We start from the raw sequence: 22601 nt of genomic DNA on the forward strand, positions 1-22601 counted from the left end.
GAGTGGGTTATTCTCGCCCGGCAAAATTTTCCTTTTTCCTTTTATCCTGTATTATTCCTGTGCCACACTATGTCATCCCTTGGCGCGCACAAACACACCTTTTTCCCCGAGTGGCGCGACCGTAGTGAACCGCTTGCGTGAATTAAGTGCGTGTTGGAATATGTTGCCGCTCTGCCTTGGCGGTGTTGTGTTTTCGGTTCCACTTTCGCGCAAAATATCACTCCCACACATACCCATTATCTATAATACGGCGGACGGTTGCTGATTAACGACAAAACAAGTGACCACTAAACACATCAGTGTAATACACACCCGCTGTTTATTGGTTTTGTTTTCTCCCACGCAAGGAATTAATGAGCCACCACCGACCGTTCGCTTTGTTGGCAGCGCAGGACCTTCGCGAACCTACTTTAGATCAACGTATCACGCGTCGTGATAGCGTAGGGAGGGGGAGGGGTGACGTTTGAGCTAATGATTTCGCATAAAGTTATGATAGCAATTTCTTCCTGCGTTATCTTAATCGGTATCATAAAAGAGCCCCATTTGAGAATCGATGGCTAATGTTTTTTTTTTTTTTGCGGCGAGAAGACAACCAATTTATTACGCTACCTGAGACGTGAATAATGCTTATCTGCTTTCACAACGGTAAGTATGTAAAAAAAACAGAGCCATCATCACATATAGAAACCAATAAACAAATGCAGAACCATAACCAAAAAAGACTTCGTTGGAGATGCCGGGTATCGATCCCGGTACCTCTCACATGCTAAGCGAGCGCTCTACCATCTGAGCTACACCCCCCCTTGTACATCTAACACAACTCTAACGCTCCTGGATTTCAACTTCATCCACACAACCCGCAGAAGAAAGAAACACAAACTAATCGTACATAAATCTCTTTCGGCGAAAATATCGAGCTTTTTGTGCAACTGCTTCTTTAGAATATAATTACCTCCCCCCCGAAATCGTCCTTGCGTATTTTTACGATGTGCTACCTTATTATGCAACTTTTTTTGTCTGCCTTCCTCATCACACAATCGCTCCTATTTCCATTCATGGCATCTTAGCACGCAACAAATAGCAGCCAACGTACGAAAAAAAAAACATATTTATGTAAAAACAGTCTTTCAACAGACGTGTAGTTAATTATGATTTATTCCATAGAAGCCCAGAAAAAGCCACCACACACACAATTCGTTCCCGTTGACCGGGCCACTTTTTTCCAACCCAATGAAGCCTCCTGTGTATGGGTGGGATTGTGTGTTTAAGAGCAAGTGTGTCAGAGGAGAAACATAATCAACATTGTTTGCATTGGAAACGGCAACACATTAACCCGTGGACCTCCGTCGGTAGAGTTCATACGTCCCGACAAGGGCCGATAACGGCGGCTTCTTCTGCCCCCGTACCACAGAAGAGTGTAACGTGTTGATTGGTAAGTGTGGTTCGATAGAACTCAACCCCGGTTCGTCGCTCAATTGAGCAATTTCCCTTACAAGGCCACACACCATTCCGAACACACGCCCTTCGGTATATGGATGGCTTTGATGACTGCATGTAAAACCACACGGGCGAACGGACATACCCATTGGACACACAACGGTGTATATGTGGGTGTGTGTGTGTTGTTTACCCATCAAAACAACTGAACCGAAAGGGAGCTTTTATCATTGATCAGAACACTGTCCACAGTGGATGGGACTTCAAACAAAACAGTGTGTTCACCTTCGCCTAGAGAGAACGCTAGAGAAAGAAGACTCTGGCCGGGGTTTTTTTCTGGTCCAGATTAAATCTTTTTCACAATCGGACCGCTTCGCGATTAAATTAATACGCCTCGGCGAATGCGATGTGGTCGGTCGAGCAGTGGCTATTTCTCGTTTTCCCAGCTACTGCTACGAATAGCAAACGCGCAGGCATGCAAACAAGTATGCAGAAAGGGGGATGGGTTGGAACGTTTCATATGAAACATAATACCATTGCTGATGCATTCCGAAACGGAAACCGAATGCAACTTAGCGGGAAAGTGTCTAACCCTGATCTTTCTGCCACAGCAGCGTAAGGGTCATTCAAAGGCCACACAGGCGTTCTATTGAGAAGACAAAGAAACAGTCCAGTGAACTCTCTCTCTCTTTCCTGCTTAAGTTAAGATGAGACTAAACATTCACTTGATCGGACTCATATATTCGCACTTGAATTTAATGCACACGTTTCTGCTCATCGCTATCGTATCAAGGATTGTATTTTCACCCGCTTCAAGGGGAGCATTAATGAAACATCGTTGTTACAAACCGATGACCGTAAGCAAGGTATCAAAAGTGGCACACCACCATCACGATCGATGAATCATAGCTCGGACACGACGATCAAGAGGTGTATTTCGGTCATAACTCTCCCCCTGCAACATGCCCGGCTAGCTCAGTCGGTAGAGCATGAGACTCTTAATCTCAGGGTCGTGGGTTCGAGCCCCACGTTGGGCGCAGGAAACTTGCTTTTTTGCTCTGGCAGTGTAATTGGAAAAATGATCAATGACATCTCAAAATCGTAATTTAAAACACCATCGATAACAAACTGGTTTAGCTTACTTTACTGGTGCATTTACCATATATTTTTGTATTATTATTAGCTGCCAAGATTCATCTGTCATTGGGAGATGTAAAGACAACGACGAATTCATCTTACAAGCATAATACCCTGCTTTAGGTGCTACTTGGAGTCAGTAGGAGATGCAAAACCCTGACAAAACTAACTAAATGTACATTAACGTCACCAAAACTTTTATCTGCAACAATCTATCCCAACAACAACCAAAGCCACATTGTGTGATACCCATAATGATAATCTAACTTTACACCACCCAAAACTAATGGCGAGCAGGTTTCACTGTCTCTCCGGCGGAATCGATAAACACAGTGCAAACGATCCTGCTTTTGACGTACCAGTTGCCAACTTCCACACATTATGATCATTATAATGTTGTCTGGTTTGTGCTGTGCGCAAATGTGGTCGTAACTACTACGGATGATATAAACATCACGATTGAAGCGTGCACACACGCGCGCGCACACGGTAAAGCACACGCAAACCGGTGACGGTTAGTCTATTTCCTGTCCTGAGGGTAGCCAACACTTATGCTTGGGCTAAAAAAAGGAGAGGTGGTGGTAATTTGACCGTGATTTTGTGCATCATGCCGGCGGGGATTGAGCGATGGAGACACACAGTTGTGACACATGTGGCAAAAAGCCATTGGTTCGCGGTTGGCTGATAATCCCCATCTGTAATTGTATCGTGACAATCCAATCCAATGCTCACCGAGCGAACTATTATTCGAGCTAATGCTTGTGTAAATTTGCATAGAAATTATGTTTACTTCGAAAAAAAAAGCTGTGAGCAATGCGAATTTTGTTGTACAGCCAGTGTGGGTGAATTGATGGTACTGCCGAATGGAACTGGGGGGTAAGCTGACACACAGCAGCGCGCGAGACAACTTATCACTGTCCCGATGCAGTTCCACCTCACCACCCCATCGGACTGCCCACTCCCACTAGCGAAATGCAGAGTTCACGCCTGCCTGATTTAGGTCAATTAGTTTAGTTTCTAGTTTATTTATTTTTCCTTCTTTTTTTTTTGTTTCGCAAAACGGCACAGACCACACTCTCCCTTCACATTCACATGTTGACAAGGGTTTGACATCATTCGGTCGAGTTTTCGATGACCTTTAGTCGGAAAGTAAACGCAAAAATAAAACAAATCATAGCCAAGTGTTTGAGCACAAAGGTACAGGGCATACCGTCAGAATATGGAATCAAATGAAAAAGAAGTATAGTCAATCCGATGTACAATTTTAAATACATTTATGTTTATATGAATTTCACCTCCGTGTACGGAGTTGTCGCTATTTTTTTCAAACACAGCTTTACTTTCCACGCATGAAATATTAAGTAAAATGTGTGTATGTAAACCTCTTGTACAAGTTCAGCATTATTTTCGAACACATCTCTATCAAGTGGTAGAGTGGCATGCCGAAGTATCAATCATACCAACGCATTGTTGTTCGTTTTTTCAGGAGAGAGTCTTGTTATGAATTAATTACTGCATGCCCGTAGCGACTTACTACATTACGCAGCCCTCAAATGGGTATGCTTGTTAGACACATTCATTCACAAGATTCATTGACTGCAACTGCACTACAACAAAGTATGTGTAATATTTCAGAAGGTACTTCTAAATAGAAAGTTAAAATAATGGTTTCAATTTTGCGATTAACTCGATTCTATCAATGGGATTAATATCAATTTGTTCCATATATTTAAAGATACTAAGATATATACGTCCAGCAAATTTCAGGATACTTAAAAATCTATAACAGTAAAAATGTTTAGTCTCCTCGTCTATACATACAGGGCTGCACATATAAATACACTCATTAGGAAAAGAAGAAAATAAAACAATTTCTCTAGATATAGCTTTACATGTTTCCCAACCATAACCGCATACAACGACATTCGATCCACCGACTATTACGTATATGCCAGGTGACAAGCTAGCGTAGTGCGCTTTTTTCCTCTTCGTAAGATTGTGAAGGTAGCACAGCCAGTCGGGCAGATATTTCATATTCGGCAGCATCGAAAAACAGAACAAAGGATCGTAAAATATTATTACGATTTTTACGAGTAGCGAAAACCCACGCTATGTTGAAGCAACACATTTTGTTTTCGTTCACCTTCTGATTGTGCGCTTCACCTTTCCATCAGTTCTGTTTTCCATCATGTTTGTCCCTGCAATTGCCCTCTTTTGCTTTATATCTTCCGACACACGATGCCCGTACGAATCACTAATGTAATGAACAAATACCCATTGACATGAGAGGTTTCATATCGTGCACATTATGAGCATACACGAGGCAATAAACGTTCTAGGAATAACGGGTAGTGACTACTAATTATTGTGTTAGTATTGATCAGTACAAAGAAATTATTGAATAGAATTGTATATGTACCATTCCCATCCTAGGTAATATAAGCGTATTTCATCTTGGGTTTTGCAATACGAACGGTACGGGCGAAAAATAAAAAGCCCTCCAACAGCGTGTGGGTTGAGAGAGTGTTGCAACAACACTGGAATGCAAAAACTTTCTTCCAAACACTCTCAACAGTTCTTAACTTTCAATTGCGAAATGGCCCTTAGGATAAAATAAAACCAAATGTTTCTGCTGCTCATTAAAAGTTTTCTACCGGATGATTTAAACAAAGCTTTCCAGACCTTTACACATTGCAGGAAGGGCCTGGACAGTAGCAACATTTCTAAGGACGCTGCAAAAATGTGTACCATTTTTTCGAAGAACTTCTTGAGTTCTTAGTGAAATTCGATGATTGATTCAGATGGATTATAATATTAAAATGCCAAAATAATCCTTAGAAACCTAAGTCGGAGATGTTTGTGGGGATGGTTTTCCAGGAAAAAAACACTCATTTTTATTTCTATTTTGGGCATTCTGGCTTATCATGGTTATAATTTGACTTTTATCCAGATATTCAAAACATTCGGGATGAAACATACGCGTATGCTATTCAACTGTTAGTTAAAATAAACCAATTTTGTGCTAAATTACAACTTAAAGCAAAGCACTTAAAATTCAATCTTTTTGAGACCACAATTTTGCGCCAAGTGGGTGAACTACAAAAATCGATAAATATATTGATTAATTCCAGTCTTTTAGACTGAAGGTTTTTGAAACTCACTGAAAAAAGACGAAACCATAAAAATGTCGTTGAACAAAAAGCATTAAAACGGAATGACGGATAAAATTGTGTGTTGGGTTTTAAAACTAATAGAAAGCCATTGCCCCGAACAGAACACGGGGGCCCAGAATCTGCCATAGAACAGAGCGTAGATAGAAATCAGTAAAGCGAGCGACATCGCTAGAATACAAACGAGATTCAAATGATGATTAATGGCGAATGCTTTGCGCGCCCAGATTATTCGCTGGTGCTATTCTCCAGTTTCCAGCGAGTGCCGCAGCCACGCTCGAAAGTCCCCAGAACTGACGGTGAGTTTGTCCCGTGTCTTTGACGGCGTGATGCCCTCGAAAACCGTTCCGCCGCGTTCCGACTCTGCCCAGATAAGAGACCGCGGGGTGAATGAGGCAAAGCAAAAGAGACCCTCCGCCTGCCCCTCCACGTACCCCGTCGTGTCTCCTCGGGCGGGAGACGGAAGGGAAAATTCAAAAACCGGAACATGAATCATTGCCCTCAGTCCGAACGTGTCGGTTCGCGCTTGGAACAGTCCGGAATAATTCGCATCAGTTGGTTCGTGTCTCGTCACCATACGTCCCCACCGGCAAAAGGCCATCATCATCTCCACGCAAAGTGCACCACCGCGGTAGCGAGAGATAAAGCGAGAAGGAGAGAGACAGCCGACCAAATAGGCGCGCACTGTTTCGCGGATGTTACTGACCTCTAATCGTTTGGGTGTGCGCGTCGTCGATCGAGAACTCGCGAGTTCCACGCTACCTCCTATGCATTTGTCAGCACAGACACACACGCGGTTGATGTTTAGTTTACATTACAGAAAGTTTACACTAGTCATTAGCAGTGCTTGGCGCTCGGGAAAGAATCGAGTTGGAATGGTGTACAAGTAGAGACATTAATATATTGTAGTTTGCATTATTACTTTTAACATTCTATGGAAATGGAATGTTTCTTTTTTTAATATAATTCCGTACAAACATTTTAGAATACAAAAAAAAAAAACTAGGAACATGCCATAAATTATGATCAGTGTGTGTAGTCATCACGCGTCAACTATATGTTCCCAGTAAGTAATTGGACAAACATAACAATGATAACCCTACATTTCCAAGGAGACACGAAAGTTAAACAAATGTTTAACATGCTCTGTTTTCGGAAGAGACAATCATGATGCTCCGGCACAGCGATGAGTCATTGGCTTTTAGAAACTCTGTTATGTCCTACTCGCACAAAAAAAAATCTTTTCCAAATCCACAGAGCACCCCATAAACCCGCTTACGAATAAGCATCGCTTGGTTGGTCGGTTGAAGGAAGCAACTCATCAACAAGCATGTCTGCTGCGTAATGCACTCGCGGGCGCGCGCGCGCACACACCCGAGACTGACTAGACACTTGTGGGTGCTGTGTATTGGTGTTAGCAATAGAAAACATAGCGGGAAATCACGGCAAGAGAAAACAAAAAAAGCGCATACGGATTAGGTAGGGGAGTGTGCTCAAATTTGTGCAAAATATTATCAACACTGTGCGCACACCCCGCCGGGTATTTTGCTTGACTCATTCACCGTCCAGTTGCTCACTTTTTTATCTGTCCACGGGTGTTCGGTGGTGTTGGCAGTAATGATGTTCGCTGCAGTATCTTGAACAGCTTTCAACCATTGTCAACGATCTGCACTCAACGACTGACCGTAATGGAGGTTACGAATCATGGGTACGATGTGTGGTTGAAAGTACAATGCATTAACTATTAGAAAGACACCAGAAGATATAAATTAAAAGGTGTGGAAGCTTATTTTCTAAAGTGTAGATGTACGTTAATCTAGTTGAATCAATGTTCAAAGATAGATGAAGCAAAAGAAGTGGATGACATATGTGTAGCAAAATATAATAAATGTGTGCTTGTTACTTACACTTCCCTTGTTATATTTAATTTCAATGTGTTCAATAAATAATAGAAAACATCTCATGGAAATGAACCGTATTGGTTATTTAAGAAACAGTACAAAGCTAACTGGCATTATAACAGTAGCTGGCAGCTACACTGCTTTTCAATCTGCCAGCTTCCTTCTAGAAATACAAAATACCAATAATATTACTAGCAACGAGACTCAAAGATGATTCATGTGAGTTGAAGTTCTGATTACATGCCCTCCAAGAACCCAAATAAAACAAAACCATTCAATAATGTTCATTCCTATCAATCCTATGTTTTGCTTCACAGTGTCAGTGAACCAATAATTCCTAATGCGCACTTCGTACCTCTGATGACCTGAAGGCAACTGTACCATTCCTATTGCATTTCCATTTATGTACCATTCCTATTGCATTTCCATTTATGTAATAATTCTACCATTTACTTGAATGTTACACTATCCAATTCAATTCAATTCACCGTCCACTACAGCAAACATCCCCGAGCACTTCCCAATCAGCACTCTGCGTTCTCGCACACTGCGAAGGACGTTCTCCATTCACGCTGAGACGGACACGTACAGACGCTTCCTCTTCAAGAATGCAACCTTTTTATAGCCCATATTTATGTGACGTTTCATTCGACCTTACCGAACGCGGGGTAGTGCGCCGATCGACATCGTTCGTAACGCTTCAATTAATTTTTGGGACATTTTAAACGCACGGAGTGTTAACTGGTTTATGTATTATCCGACTTCGTGTTGGACGAAGGACACCCATCCCCACGCTTCCGAAAGGTGGAGACGCTGAAACACACAACAATCCCACCAGTCACGTACCGTGCGGAATCGTAAGATACAAATTTTCGCCCAAAAGCGTCCACTTTGTTTCGGACGAAAGCACACCGAGCGCTAAAATGCTTCCAAATTACTACATTACAACATGCTCCGGACACCAAAAAGCTAGTGCGAGAGGCTTCCGACGGTTTCGCATTGGGTTTTAAGTGTCCTTCAAGCGCGTGTTGGAGGTTAATGTCGGTACGATTCTACGTACATTGGAAAACGGAGCAATTGCAGTGAATCTTCTAGGCATATTTGTTGAGAAATGAAAACATTCAAACGGTTGCACAAACTCTATCCAATTCCATCGAGTTCAGTATGTGAGTTTTGGGTTTAATAAAGTATTGGAAAACTGTAAATACACATTGAACAGGTAATGCTAGAATATGTGAGAATAAAACTTCACTATCTCCGAAACATTTATTTTATCTTTGACGCAGATTTGCAACACTTTCTCAAAACATTCATTAGACTGGTTTACTCAAACATTTTTCAGACACCAATCTCAGAATACCTTTTTTTAGGTGAATCATTAATATCATATTGAAAGTAATTTTAAAAACTCATATCCGGCCCTACTAATCCTGGGTATGCAACAGGCACTGGGAGGCATTTAGACAAAAAAGTACACATCATCCTCAATGCCCATAACAGCTTTGTAATAAAAAATAAATAAATCCTAATCCTTAACGAGATCCTACCTTTACACTGCGGCAAGCTGTTGGAACGGCAAAAATATGAAACATTTCTTATGCTCCCCTTCATCCTAGAATTACATTTAGCTCATCCAGACACACCAAAAAGTTACAAACCCATGCAAACACCATACTACCAAATCCGCAATTGACTTTGCCCAGATCTTGTGTTTCTTTATTTCTTAAAATCTTGGGTAACGTGTGTAATGTTGAAGAACCCTTACCTTTCCAATGGAGTGAAAAAAAATAATCCCTCGTATAATATATTCACGAAGATAAGAGATAATATTTCTTAAGAAATATGAAAAACGTGCATACCTTGTCAATCTATACAGGCTGCCAGTTGGTTTCTTCAAATGTCTGTTCATTTGTTCAAGAGAACTTCACAAGAGACCGTTCTACTGGGAAACGAAAAGTTCGTGACATAGACGCCTTAAACGTATCGCATGGTTACTCTACTTTAGCACTCCAAATATTATGCAACCATATCCAGCGTCTAATCCCACGCTACAATCCCGCGTGAGATCATCACTTCTGTTTCTACACACGTAAAGATATCTTGTGTGGAAGAGCATGCAAAAGTTATGCCCCGTACGATGTTTTCCAACCCACCCGCATTGTCGACTACAGTTGACAAAACTCAAACAGAAACCAAACTGGAGCGCAACATTAATAATCCGAATGACATGTAAACGCAAACAAACGAAGTAATAAAAAACGAACGAAAAAAAAACAAAACCAATGATGGTGACGCATGAGAGTACGGGAGGGAATGGTTCAAAAAGTTTGAGATTGTTGGTTTGGATAATTAAAAGAACCACACACTCGTTAGTATCATTCACACGAGTGAAAGGCAAATGATAAACAAGAGTGTAAACCACAACCCAGACACCAGCAAAGTGTTCACCAGCATCACATCTTGGTAAACATAATATTCTGATAACTTTAGTGTTCTGATAGCGCACTCTTTTCACTCAGCACTCTTTTCACAATAATAGTAATTAAATAAGGAGCAAAATTAGGGAAAAGCAGCTCTATAACGAGATTTGTCACGTAGTATTTAATCTATAAATTTGAGGCATGGATATTATCTCGATCTATCAATTGAATTTCAGCATTAATGCTAGAATCGACAGGACCGGCTAGTCACTTACGTTAAGAACAAGCCTCAATATTAGGTATCCATACCCAGTATGCAGACCCACACGAAAATAAAACGAAAATGTGGAATAAAACGTTTACTCCGAATAGAAAAAAGCACAACCGCCACTCTGATTTAACAATTCGATACAAAAATTAGCCAATCTTGGTCTCATCTCAGCTCAATGTCACACAGCCAAACAATTTAGCAGAGTACCTCAGACCACACCGAGCACCGGAGGAGAGGAACCACTTCGATCTGCCAACAATCACAGTCACGTTCCGTATTTGTTTGACATAGAGCAAAAAAACACACACTTTTGTAACTTTTAATTGCTCTTGCGTTGCTGGACAGCCATCACTCGCCGCCATGTGCTGTCAACATCAGTAGAACGTCAACTATCTTTTCTTTAAAAAAAAACCTCCAACGCTTTTAAATGGAGATACGTGACCAGATGACGTGCTGCAGGCGTTCTAATGAAAATAGCTCCAATCAACAAGGCATTTAATTTGATCCTATACGTAACAGGACAAGTTTGTATCAGCACTGTTTTTACTATCTATTTGTCAAGAACAAGCTGGAAAACGTTCGAGGGCACACGGCACCATTATGCATATTTATGAATCCTTTTCCCAAATGCTGAAATTACTTAGCTCAGTAATAGCTCAATCCATCGAAACTAAAAATTCGACTTTTTAAGTTTTAAAATGTCTTCGAAGATCGCCACATTCATACAAGATAGTAGGCATAATAATCTGTTCAGAAGAAACATTTTTATCTTTCTGGTTGCTACCTTTTTAGAAGCACGTGTACTATTTCTAAAAAAAACTTCGCCATTCGGTCTGTTATATTAAAATTACATGGAAAGCCGTTTGGAGCTGACAGGCTTATCTACAAGTTGCCTCTGTAAATAGAGAAAAGAAATCCCGTCTAATGATAATTTAGCATGATTTGCATTCAACATGTTCTCGGGAGTTGGGAAACGATTGCAAATATCATTCAATTCCCGGAACGTTCGCCCTAATCCTTCTACCTGTCTCGATGCTCCTAAACCCTCGATTTCACCCTGAGCTCTTGCACGACGAAGCGTCACGTGCCATTCGAGCGAAGGACGAAAATACTATCTCCACACCATCGCAACGCATGGCCAAAGGATTAGAGGCGAAGTCAAACATCACCACAGGATTAGGAGGAAGTTGAGAAATCAAGAGCCAAAAGCGGAAACCAATTTCAAGCTGTTTGCCCTTTTGTATTTCCATCGCTTATTTCTACTCTCTCTTGGTCTAGGTTTAAAGTCCTAAAATACAACTAAGCAATGCCAATGATGTCTAAAACACGCGACTTGAGACTGTTAATAATAAATTCATTAAGTTTTGCTTGTGTGTGTCCACTTACCACTTTCGATGTCGTTGAGGAGCAGCAGCATAAAAAGTAGCAGTAATCCACATTTCAGATGCATTTTTTCGCCCGATCAGCCGGAACCGGATGGCCGCCACCGATCGTGCTGTGGTCTGAATGGGTGCGAAAGTGCCGTCGTCTTGCCCCACGTCTTCGACCGCGTCGTGCCGGATTAAGTGAACAAAACAAACAAACAAAACGGACAGCTAGAAACTACACTACGGATCGACGATTGCTGTGTAGCACTTTTCTCGCACACGTTTTGCAGACACTCGCGCGTTTGATTTCACCCGTTTATTCTTGATTATTTTCTTCTACGATGCGCGCACAATATAGCTGCTACTACTGGCCGAATTGATGCGCACTCATCGAGCGGCGAGAACTTCGTAAAAATGATCCGAACAAGTGAATCAATTCGCTATCATGATCCTTTGCCTTCAGATATTGCCTACACACGCACACATACTACAGGCATTATTGTGATACAAGGGAGTCGCCTCTTTGTACATCCGCCGCCACAGCACACACACACACACTCACTCCACCCACACCCCACACGTACAAACCACACACACACACACCGGGGGCGATTTTTAGCTTTTGCCCTTCATATGTGCACTCTGGTTTTGGCCTTTCCTTTCTACATTCAAAAATAATTTACTTCAATTTAGCATACACACACACGCGCGCGCACACAATTAACTTTCTTCGCTTGATGTTCACTTAAAAATACGGAATTTTGTTGTTAAATCGAGAAACGACCCTAAAATGTGTAAAACAAAAACATAATACTAATTAATACTACATTTAAACTAAGAAACAAACACATTAAATGCTATTAACATAGAAGAACAGCACCGAAGAACAGCGTATGAAAAAATACACACACGCACATGAAATCAATAATGTAAAAGGGCTCAATCAAACATGTTTAACACTTTAGTGAATATTTCACAAAAAAAATTAAAACAAATTGCTTTCACACGAAACGAAGCAGATCGAACCACAATATTAGCAGAAATGTGCCTAAAAGAGAAGAGAAAGAAAAATATTAATTAGTACATATGACATATGATGGGATTCTAATGGTGATTCAGTTATTAAACAGATTGATAATCTCAATAAGAGCATGTAAAAAAACACATTGTGAGTTTTCGATTGGGAAAATGCTGGGGAAAGTACGACTATACCCCCTGGTTGTGGTGTATAATGCTCCCAAGCGTTTTGGTATTGCCTGGTTCATTTGCGCTATCGAATATATGTTTGCCACCCTTGCGCTAGTTGTCGCCCTATCCTTGCAATCGGTACGCACACACTGCATGAGTACAGCTCCTCCACGGCATCTCCACACTCTCACCCCCTTTTTCCCCTAAAGATTGTTTGTCCAAGTTTCTAGGTAGGAATTGTTGCTAGCTTCAAGCAAACATTATGGATCTTTGTTTCTGTGCAAAGCTACAAATGCTTCGGAACACACGAGAACTTCAGGTGTTGAAAAACGCCACCAGAGCCCGAGAGCAAGGACTGGTGAACAGGTTTTCCTAACAGAACACACACCAGAGCTTCATATGTTTTGTTGTTTCCCTCTGTCCATTTTCTACAAACCAAGCGCTATTTTAACAGCAGCCCGTCCTTTTTCGCGCTGCAGCATTGCAGAACCACTTTGCCCGAACAATGAGAACGCCGCGAATGCGTATGGTCCAAATATATTTTCAGCTCCCACCCACCCGCCTCCAGGCCAAGGGAAGCTGAACAACCAAACATACAAAAAGTCCTTCGGAAACGGAAGCAACAACCAGTGCACGCAGAGCTGTTGGGGATGCTTTCCCAAGTCGCCCTTTATTAGCCGGACGGAGCTGGCAGAGCTGTACTACGGATGAATATGTTTTTGAGGGAAGTGCACCAACTCCAACACGACTTCGCACATAAACACACTCTTCGCACACACAGTCCCCATACAGACTCTGGCACACGGAAAGTTCACGACAAAACAAAAGGTCAGCTGTTTTTTTTTGCCTTTTCTTTTTCCTACCTCTCCCTCTCTCTTTCATGCGCGCGCGCGCTCGTGCGCTTTTCCATTTCCCTCTAAGCGTTTGCACACAAACACACATACAAAAGCGAACACAGCATGCCGTTTGCTCGTGAGATGTGTGTGTGTGCCTCTAATTCAGGAATAAAATTTGCTCCATCAGTGTGTTTCACTTGCACGCCCGTAGCGGAGCATTGTGCATCTCCGTCTCTTTCAATGTACTCTCTCTCCAAAGAGATTCTATTCGGAAAATTCATCTTCCTGGTGGCGTTCAGTGGCAGTGTGTTTCATTTTCTTCTGTTTCATTTTTTTTTTCCTTTTGGTTCTTGCTGTGTTGATATTTCTTCGTCCCCAAAACACCAAACACGCAGTCTCGCAGCAGTGAAAAACAACTCCCGATCGACAGCGCGAAAAATCCCCTCATAACAACACACCAAAAATGCGTTTAAAGTCGTTGGTCCACCGCCACCAATCTCTGTAGCTTTTTTTTTGGGTACTCTGCTGTGTGATAAGTTTTTCGTACACTCATCGTGTATCACACACAACAAAGAGAGCTTTTCCTTCGGATCGTAAATGTTGATGCTGCTGCCACAGCACGGAGATGCGTATGTGTTGTTGCTGTTGATGCTTTGCTTTATCGAGGCTACGCTACACTGCGAGGAAAATTCAATGTACAGCATGTTTGGTGTGGTTACTAGGAATCTAATCAATGCTCTTTCGCTACATTGCTAGACGTTGCTAGAGTTATATAAAAATCGATTCCTATACACTTATGAAAAATATAACCTTAACAAACAAAGTCTCTTAAAAAACACACACAATGTATACGCACATTAAACTACTACAACTGTTGTTTCACAGAATTTCTGTAAAAAAAACGCAGTCAAATAAACAACCAAATGTTTCATATTGTTTATTTTCGCTCCCTGATTTTCGCACTCATAAACAGAGTATGGCTACAAATACACAGCGCACAAACATAACGATAGGCGAGACACATACTGTAGGCAAGAATTTACCCTTTTTCGGAACGGTAATATTGATAAGAGCTTGAAAGCAATCAACATTAACTCATCAGCACGATAAAGCACGCTCGGGTAATAAAAAAACACGACCATCAACATTTTTCAAGTAACCCAGCACAACTACAGCGGAACAAATATAATTTGAAAAAAAAAACGGTGCTATATACATAAAAGTTTTGCTTCTTTTCATTCTCGAACGTGTCTAAGTCGAGCGAAAATTTCACCAAAACACTGTACCACATGCTAAACACAACACAAAGAACCCTTCGCCAGACGGTATGCCTCGGTGAGAAGCAACAACCGACCGAGGCAACGCAATAATACTCACTAACGTTCGTACAAAACACTCGCACATCTAGCATCAACCCACCGTTTAAATTTTATCAACCATCTTCCTGATACAAAAAAAGCACTGTAAAATGGTTGCAAACTCGTCTAAACACTGTACAAAAATTACTCGAAATTAACGAAACACCATCGCTGTTGTGCCTTCTACTGCGATGACAGATTTTGGGCAGCTACGCGTTCGTTCGCCGTCGTGCGTCGAGCAATCTCGTCGAGTCGTCGAGTCTTTGTTATCCCACGGCACACGGACGGTGGCACTCACGCATCAAATGAATCCTGCCCGCCCGCAGCAGCACCGGAACAGGACGACCAAAAGGGGGTGGTCGATACACACAGGGCAGCGACACTGGAATGTGCTGACTGAAAACACACCACACACACACACACAGCCGGAGAGAGAGAGAGAGGAAGAAAATTGTGCAAACTGAAGAGCATAAGGGCACTCAGTGCCGCCATCGTTTTAAGGCCAGTGCCAGTGCGCAGGTTCGCAGTTGTTTGGAGTTGGGTCCTTATCCGAGTGTTCATTCCAGTGGATGGTAGAGGGAATTGAGTGCTTTCCCTCTAGTTGCGAGTGTCCTTATTGTACAGAGATACAACAACCAGCAGCAACCAGCAAAAGTGGATGCAGCATGCCAAAGACTCCCTCCTCCCTTTCCTTAATCTCCGCCTCTCAATCGAATTGAAAACTCCCAAATGTCACAAAGATTCTCTCTTTCGTCCTTTTGACTCGCTTCTTATCATGGAGCTCTCACGGCAGAGGAAAAATGACACTCTTTTGGTCACTCCCGTCGATGCAATCACTCCCACGCACGTTTTTACTTTCACCTCTTCCTCCACTTGTCACTCATTTTCCGACACAAACTTTGCTTGAACAGAATCGTCCAATTGCTGTGTTTACTGTTTCAGACACTGTTCATGTTTTTGTTTGGGTTGTGGGATGAGAACTCCCTCCACCAACAAAAAAAAAAGTATACAAATAGCCTCAAGGCAATGGTGGTTTGGTATTCAAAAGCAAGCGCAGCATAAAAGTTAATGGGTTCGATTAATCGAACAAACGTTTGAGAGAGCACGAGGGGATAATAAAAAAAAAATAACTCAAACACACACATACACACAAAGCACACGCAACAGTGACAATGGAGACACAGTGCACAAAAGTGCATTAGCGGAGAGTGCACTCACTCACACACCGCACAATTCGTATTCGGGTGGCACTATAAATAAATCCTTTTAGCAGTGGAAAGAGTGGACTGCGTGTGTGCCAGCGTTTACTTCCAGCGCTCGTGCCTTCAAATTCGCTCCGCCGCCTTGGTAGTGGTCTTTTTGTAGATTGGTAACGTTTTACACACAATTGGTCGGTTAAGCGTTGCACTTACGGGGTAGGCATTTTGTTAACCGAGCCAAAAGCTGCTTAACGGGGAGAAGACGTGTATGGAACATTTTTGCAAACATAAGCAAGTTTTTTTTAAATATAATTTAATAAATGGATGATTATTGATATAGTAGGAATAAACATGACATTATTTAAAACAAGAGTTAAGAAAATTTAGTTTTTTGTGTCTACATTTTTATGTTTGTAAAACCTCCAGAGGGTTCAAATTAATTTGAAATAGAGTCAATAGAGTTGAAATAGAAAAACATCAATAACAACCCAAGTTTTGGGTAAGAGTCATAAAAAATTAAAATACTTTAAAATTATTTTTAAAAAGTTTGACTGAAACGCTCAAGCTATTTCCGAAATTCAGCGCTATAATAGGAAAAAATACAAAAAAAAAAAACCGGTAATCCGTACTTTTGAATTTTTGTATTAAAAGCAAGTTTCTTGTCTCCACTCATAATGTACTATGGTATAAAACAATTAAAAAATAGACACAATTCAACACGAAACATTAAATCCACCAAGCAGCAGTCTGAATAGAACATTCATGCAGTCTCCAATTTCAATGGAAATACCTTAATAACAGCGTCAAACACAGGAAGTCTGCGAAGCTGAATGCATGTATAAGTGCGTGTGTGTGTGTGTGTGTGTGTATGTGCGGTTAGTGGTGCTCGGAACCACCACGCGTTAATTAAATTGTCGCAACTTGGAGTTGGCAAAGACCGTGCAGAGACTTACACACGTACAAACTGTGCGACGCACAATTTTCAATTTAATTTCTAAATTTGAAATCGCGAACACAACACCAGATGGTAGGCAGGGGAGTCGTTTATTTGCTACGGCATGTTGCCATGGAAAGCAGTAGTAGTATTTCCGGTGCTGCAATGAAATGCAACCTGCATTTGACAGTTTTCCCACTAATCGACAAGTTGTAAAGTTACGATGACTTAGGTCATACATGTTCTGCAACGTATTTTAAGCTATCAAAATCAGACATGCATGGGAAGCATAACATTGGTATGAAGTATAACACAAAAAAACAAAGACCTTGAAAGAGTCCTTCTTATACTGACTTAAAAAGGTTTTTTGGGAATTTTAAACAAGCTCACAAATCACAATTAAGTCGTAGCGACATCTTGCACCAATTTGAAGCGATAAACGCAGTTTGTTCTCTACTTGGTACACCATATGGCTCTTGATTGAGCATTCAAACAATACGAATTTTCCATCTTGAAAACAATAAGAGAAGAAAGAGAGATACATAAACGCTAGCACTATGATTTTATATTATATTATTTTATATTTATTTAGATTTCATATTAACTCAACCAAAGCATTCCTTTTCGTTCGTTACATCCCTGCCCACAGCCTTTGCTAGAGTTCATAGCAATAGCATGCAGCGACAAAGCGCACCCATTATCAAACGGGAAAAAAGGGAGCAATAAAAGGAAAATGTATTCATTCAGAGAGAAAGAGAGAAGGCGAGCAAAAAAGAGTGTGGAAGTAAAAGAGAGAGAGAGATGCACACATACACACATACACCCACATTGATCGACAGGGTCGACGAACACACAGAAAGCACGTCAAAACCAGCGGGCAAAGTCAGCGAACTTTCGTTCTCATCTGGTCCTTCGTTTATCCTTGTGCAACCCGTGCAGCAGTGTTGGGTGGGAACGGGACGGTGAAACACGCGCATTCGTCGCACATACATACACACACATACAGCTGCTGCATGTTGATGCGTGGCATGAGCCAACCTGAGAAATTTTAAACACTCACACTAAGACCCCACAAACACACTTCTTCCACACGTGTCCTTGCTTGTACGGTTTCCCTGTCGATGGGGGATGATGATGATGCTGGCGCGTTCTTTGTTTGGGGCCAGCAGCGATACTGCGATGCTACCGAATATCTTCCCAAGCTAGCTGACGCTCTCTACTGCGTACTGCGTTGGCAAAAGGGTTTTATAATTTTATTTTTCTTCCTCGCACCAACTGAGCACAAGAGTTTGGCTTAGATCGAGCGGGTTTTTTTGCAGTTCGTTTACCGTTTAGCTCGTCCTTACTGTATCGCCCCACATAAAGCCAATGAGGCACTCAACACATAAATAAGCAGTTTAGCTCTCCTCCAAAACACACGACGAACTGATCGAACACGATGCCGAAAACAATCTTCGCTAATGATTTTTCGATCAAAATTCCAGCGAAATCTTCTGTGTTTTTTTAAGCTTATCAACATTTTGTCTAGCAAAAAACACTTCACGAGAGAGGTTTATATTCCGTTTCTCAAGCTCCTTCTCTTGCTATAACTAAACAAACAAAGAAAAAAGACACGAAAGACGATGAACTACGACCGGCGGACACGATGGATGAAACAACCTTCCGAAGGGCACCGGATCGCTATTATCGGATTCGGTCGTTCGCTTCTCACTTTCGATTAGAAGCACTGACTTCTGCTCCTTCCTCTCTCTGCCTCACTCTGGGGCTCCACACCCTACGAACCCTACTTCGTGAAATTGGACAAAGTGCTGGTGCGTTTTGCTTCCGAAGAAAAAGTGCGCTAAGAGTGAAGAAAATTATGACAAACAGCCATGCTCCCCAGACACGACAAGGATATGCCGGCTATAAATGGAATAGGATCAACCGCAAAAAAAGCATCCCTTTTTGCGTAGTTATCGGTTTATCGTCGCCGAATGGGACAAAATACCTTTAACTGCGAGTGGAACGGAATTGGCGATACTTCTAGTGCCCGGGCCGGAATTAATGGTCGGACTGCTTCCAATGGCAAATATGCCAATAATTTTTATCTGCCTTCGGTAGCAAGCAACCTGTGTATGGCATCTGGTGGGGAGTGAACAAACGGGAATAATCGAGTAATTTGACCTTTCGACTCTTTTGTCGGTCAAACATTATTTTGCAATCAGCATACGGTTACGTTTTTGCTGTCATATGTCGCTAACGTTGTTACGGTGCAATCGTTAAGTGTTGGAATTACAACAAGGCCGCCCTACGATCACGTCCTCGACATAACCCCGGGGATCAATACGGAACAATTATGTACAAACACACAGAAGACTTTTAAAGTAAGAAATTCAAGTGTGTTCAATTCTTACAATTAAAATACTTGAAAGTGTGTGTCGTAAAGGAAAAATGGTGTACCATAAAGTTTATTTTAATAATATAAGCATGATGTTAACAACATTGAGATGTAGTTTTATGGATTAGTGATGGGTAAAGTTGGCAAAAATCCGGAGTCGACTCCGATCCGATTCCGATAAATTCGGAATCAACTCCGGAAGGTAGGTCCGCGCTTCAATAACCGGACTCGTTCGGAATCGTCCGGAGTCGCCCGGAGTCGCCCGGAGTCGCCCGGAGTCGGAGTCGTCCGGAGTCGCCCGGAGTCGGAGTCGTCCGGAGTCATTCGGAGTCATTCGGAGTCGTTCGGAGTGGTTCGGAGTCGTCGGAGTCGTCCGGTGTCGTCCGGAGTCGTTCGGAGACGTTCGGAGTCGTCCGGAGTCGTAGTCGTTCGGAGTCGTTCGGAGTCGATCGGAGTCGATCGGAGTCGTTCGGAGTCGTTCGGAGTCGTCGACTCCGGACAACTCCGGTAGACTCCGGACGACTCCAAACGACTACGTCTCCGGGCGGATTTAGTGGTTCCATTTTGCCGGAGTCGGAATCGGATTAACAATAGTCGGAGTCGGGTCGGAGTCGTGGGAGCGCTCCATACAGCACATCACTATTATGGATGTACGCGATAATATTTTAACTAAAGATTAAGACAGATAGGTAAATTCAACACCACAGATGTCGTAATATTTCAGAACGTTGTGGGCAAGTATTAAAACACAGCACCACAGCAAAACCTTATCTGTCTAGTAGTGGTGGGAGCTCGGAATCGAACCTACCCGATTCCGATTCCGTATTCGGAATCAATTCCGGAGCCGATTCCGATGCTGGAATCGATTCCGATTCCGAAGCCGATTCTGGAGTCGATTCCGGTCCCGATTCCGGAGCCGATTCCGGAGCCGATTTCGCAGCCGATACCGGAGCCGATTCCGGAGCCGATTCCGGAGCCGATTCCGGAGCCGATTCCGGAGCCGATTCCGGAGTTGGCTCCGGAGCCGATTCCGGTGTTGACTCCGGAGCAAAATCAGTCCGGGAATCTCCATGAGAATGGATCTTTTACAAGTAAATTTGGATTTTTGTGGTTAGCAATACGTAGTATGATTGGACCCAAACGCCTTTTTTTATGGCGATGCCGAAACTGACTCCGTTTAGTAGCCGATTCTAATTTATGAGCCATTTCCGATTCGAAAGCCGACTTCGATTCCGGAGCCGATTCCGGAGTCGATTCCGGAACCGATTCCCGATTCCGGAGCCGATTCCGGAGTCGATTCCGGAACCGATTCCTATTCCGGAGCCGATTCCGGAATCAATTCTGGTGTCGATTCCGGAGTCGATTCCGATTCCGGAGCCGATTCCGGAATCGATTCCGGAAACTGATTCCGGACCTACTATCCGGAATCGATTCCAGAAAACTGCGGAGCTGGCCGGAATCGATTCCGATAAAAACTTCATTTTTCCCATCACTACTGTCTAGGGTTGGGAGTCGTGTTATGTTCTCTAATTGAGTAAAGAACAAAAACACCACAACTCCCAGACCTAGACAGATTTCGACAAAACCCGAGACACATTTCGACCTTCATTTTTCCTAAAATCATCGCCAAAACAACATTCACTGGGCAGGAGTAGATCAACTTTCGCAGGGCACACCGGAGGCAATGTAATGGGCCGCATTTAATTTCAACAACATCTATAATTGATCCACACTTACAAAATGCTCGATAACTTTATGAATGCCCGGGAAAAAAAGAAGAAGAAGAAAATAAACCACTAACTCACGGGCGGAGGCAAAATGGCGGCAGCGGAAAGTGCATCTCAGGCACCCCGAGCACGACCTTAAATTACACCGCACAACAATACCGACTCGACCTGCCGGTTACGAAACCATTGAAGCTGGAACCGGCAACAGGCCACACGAAGAAAGGGAGTCGCCACCTCCACTACCTGCCATGATTGTGGTCGGGAATAAATAATTAAATAACACCAGAAGCCAAAACACCACAGACCAGTCGAGCAGCGGCAGCAGCAACTAGCAGCCTCCTTCAATAGTCAGCCGCGGCGAATCACCATCATTCCATGGTTCCAACCGATTGTTCACTACCCACCAGCACATCAAACTGGATTATGTGCCTGCTGGCACGAGAACTTGCCAGCTATCCAGCAAAGCTAGCGGCCCCAGCACCCGGGGGCTTTGTGTTTCCATGGTGACGCTTAAGCAAGATATCGCATTGGGAGGGCGCGGCGCTTTTTGGCGGTCGCACAGACACACACACACACACACAGATTTGGATATCTGCCACCAAAAATCATTGCTTACTGCGGTCTTTGCTAAGGGTTGGCTGGGTTTTGCTCCACACAAACGAAGCAGAAGCTCAATCGACAATAAAATTTGGAATAAAAAAGGGAAGAATAAAAAAAGGCAGCAGCAGCAGCAGCAAAATTCATCAAACCCATAAAGCATAACGCACCCGAACACACAGACACTGGTGATGAAAGAAAATATTCAACAAGTTCAACGCTTTTTAAAAAAAAAAGCCAATAATCACTACACCCCCCCCGGAGGGTCACATGTGGGATGAATTGTGTGCGTTTTTTGGCAACGGAAAATGACAGCGAATGCCAGCAATGGCTTCACAAGCTTTCCACTGTCAAGTCATGCAATTCTATACCGCTTTGATCACTTATTCAGGTCAGTCTTATGCGCAAACGAACCACTCTTGCCTGTTTTGTGCACAATTTCGCAAACCCCCACATTGGTGGTGCTGGTGTGTTAAATAACTTTCCCATGGAAAGAAAAAAAAGCTTGAAAAAAAAAGTGAAAACACTCTTCTCGGTCGAGAATTCGTTACATTGAAATGAAATCTTTGCCCCGAACGCGTCTCAATTCGTTCTTTCGAATTTTCCACGGTCACACACAGTGAAGGAGTACGGTGAGCGTAAATTTTTATTTCGCCACGAATGGTTGCACACTGCGAACGAA

At 42.6% G+C, this 22601-nt stretch overlaps 1 protein-coding gene and 2 non-coding genes across 11 annotated transcripts in view; 1 reads left to right on the forward strand and 2 right to left on the reverse strand.

Annotated features, from left to right (window-relative positions):
• Positions 1 to 22601, reverse strand: part of LOC120899748 (disintegrin and metalloproteinase domain-containing protein 10) — a 65840-nt gene that overhangs the window by 36894 nt on the left and 6345 nt on the right. For 5 of the 9 annotated variants that reach the window (XR_005739093.1, XM_040305924.1, XM_040305931.1 and 2 more), the window contains exon 2: positions 11723 to 12488. Coding sequence is in view for 8 of the 9 variants with exons in the window: in XM_040305924.1 (XP_040161858.1) it covers positions 11723 to 11786 (64 nt within the window). In the remaining variant the exon portion in view is untranslated. The other 4 variants (XM_040305929.1, XM_040305927.1, XM_040305926.1 and 1 more) reach the window with 4 other exon arrangements.
• On the reverse strand, positions 729 to 801 carry Trnaa-agc. The gene has a single exon. It is a non-coding gene; the product is annotated as a tRNA-Ala (tRNA).
• On the forward strand, positions 2402 to 2474 carry Trnak-cuu. The gene has a single exon. It is a non-coding gene; the product is annotated as a tRNA-Lys (tRNA).

This window comes from Anopheles arabiensis, chromosome 3, assembly GCF_016920715.1.
Source record: "Anopheles arabiensis isolate DONGOLA chromosome 3, AaraD3, whole genome shotgun sequence".
NCBI lineage: Eukaryota > Metazoa > Arthropoda > Insecta > Diptera > Culicidae > Anopheles > Anopheles arabiensis.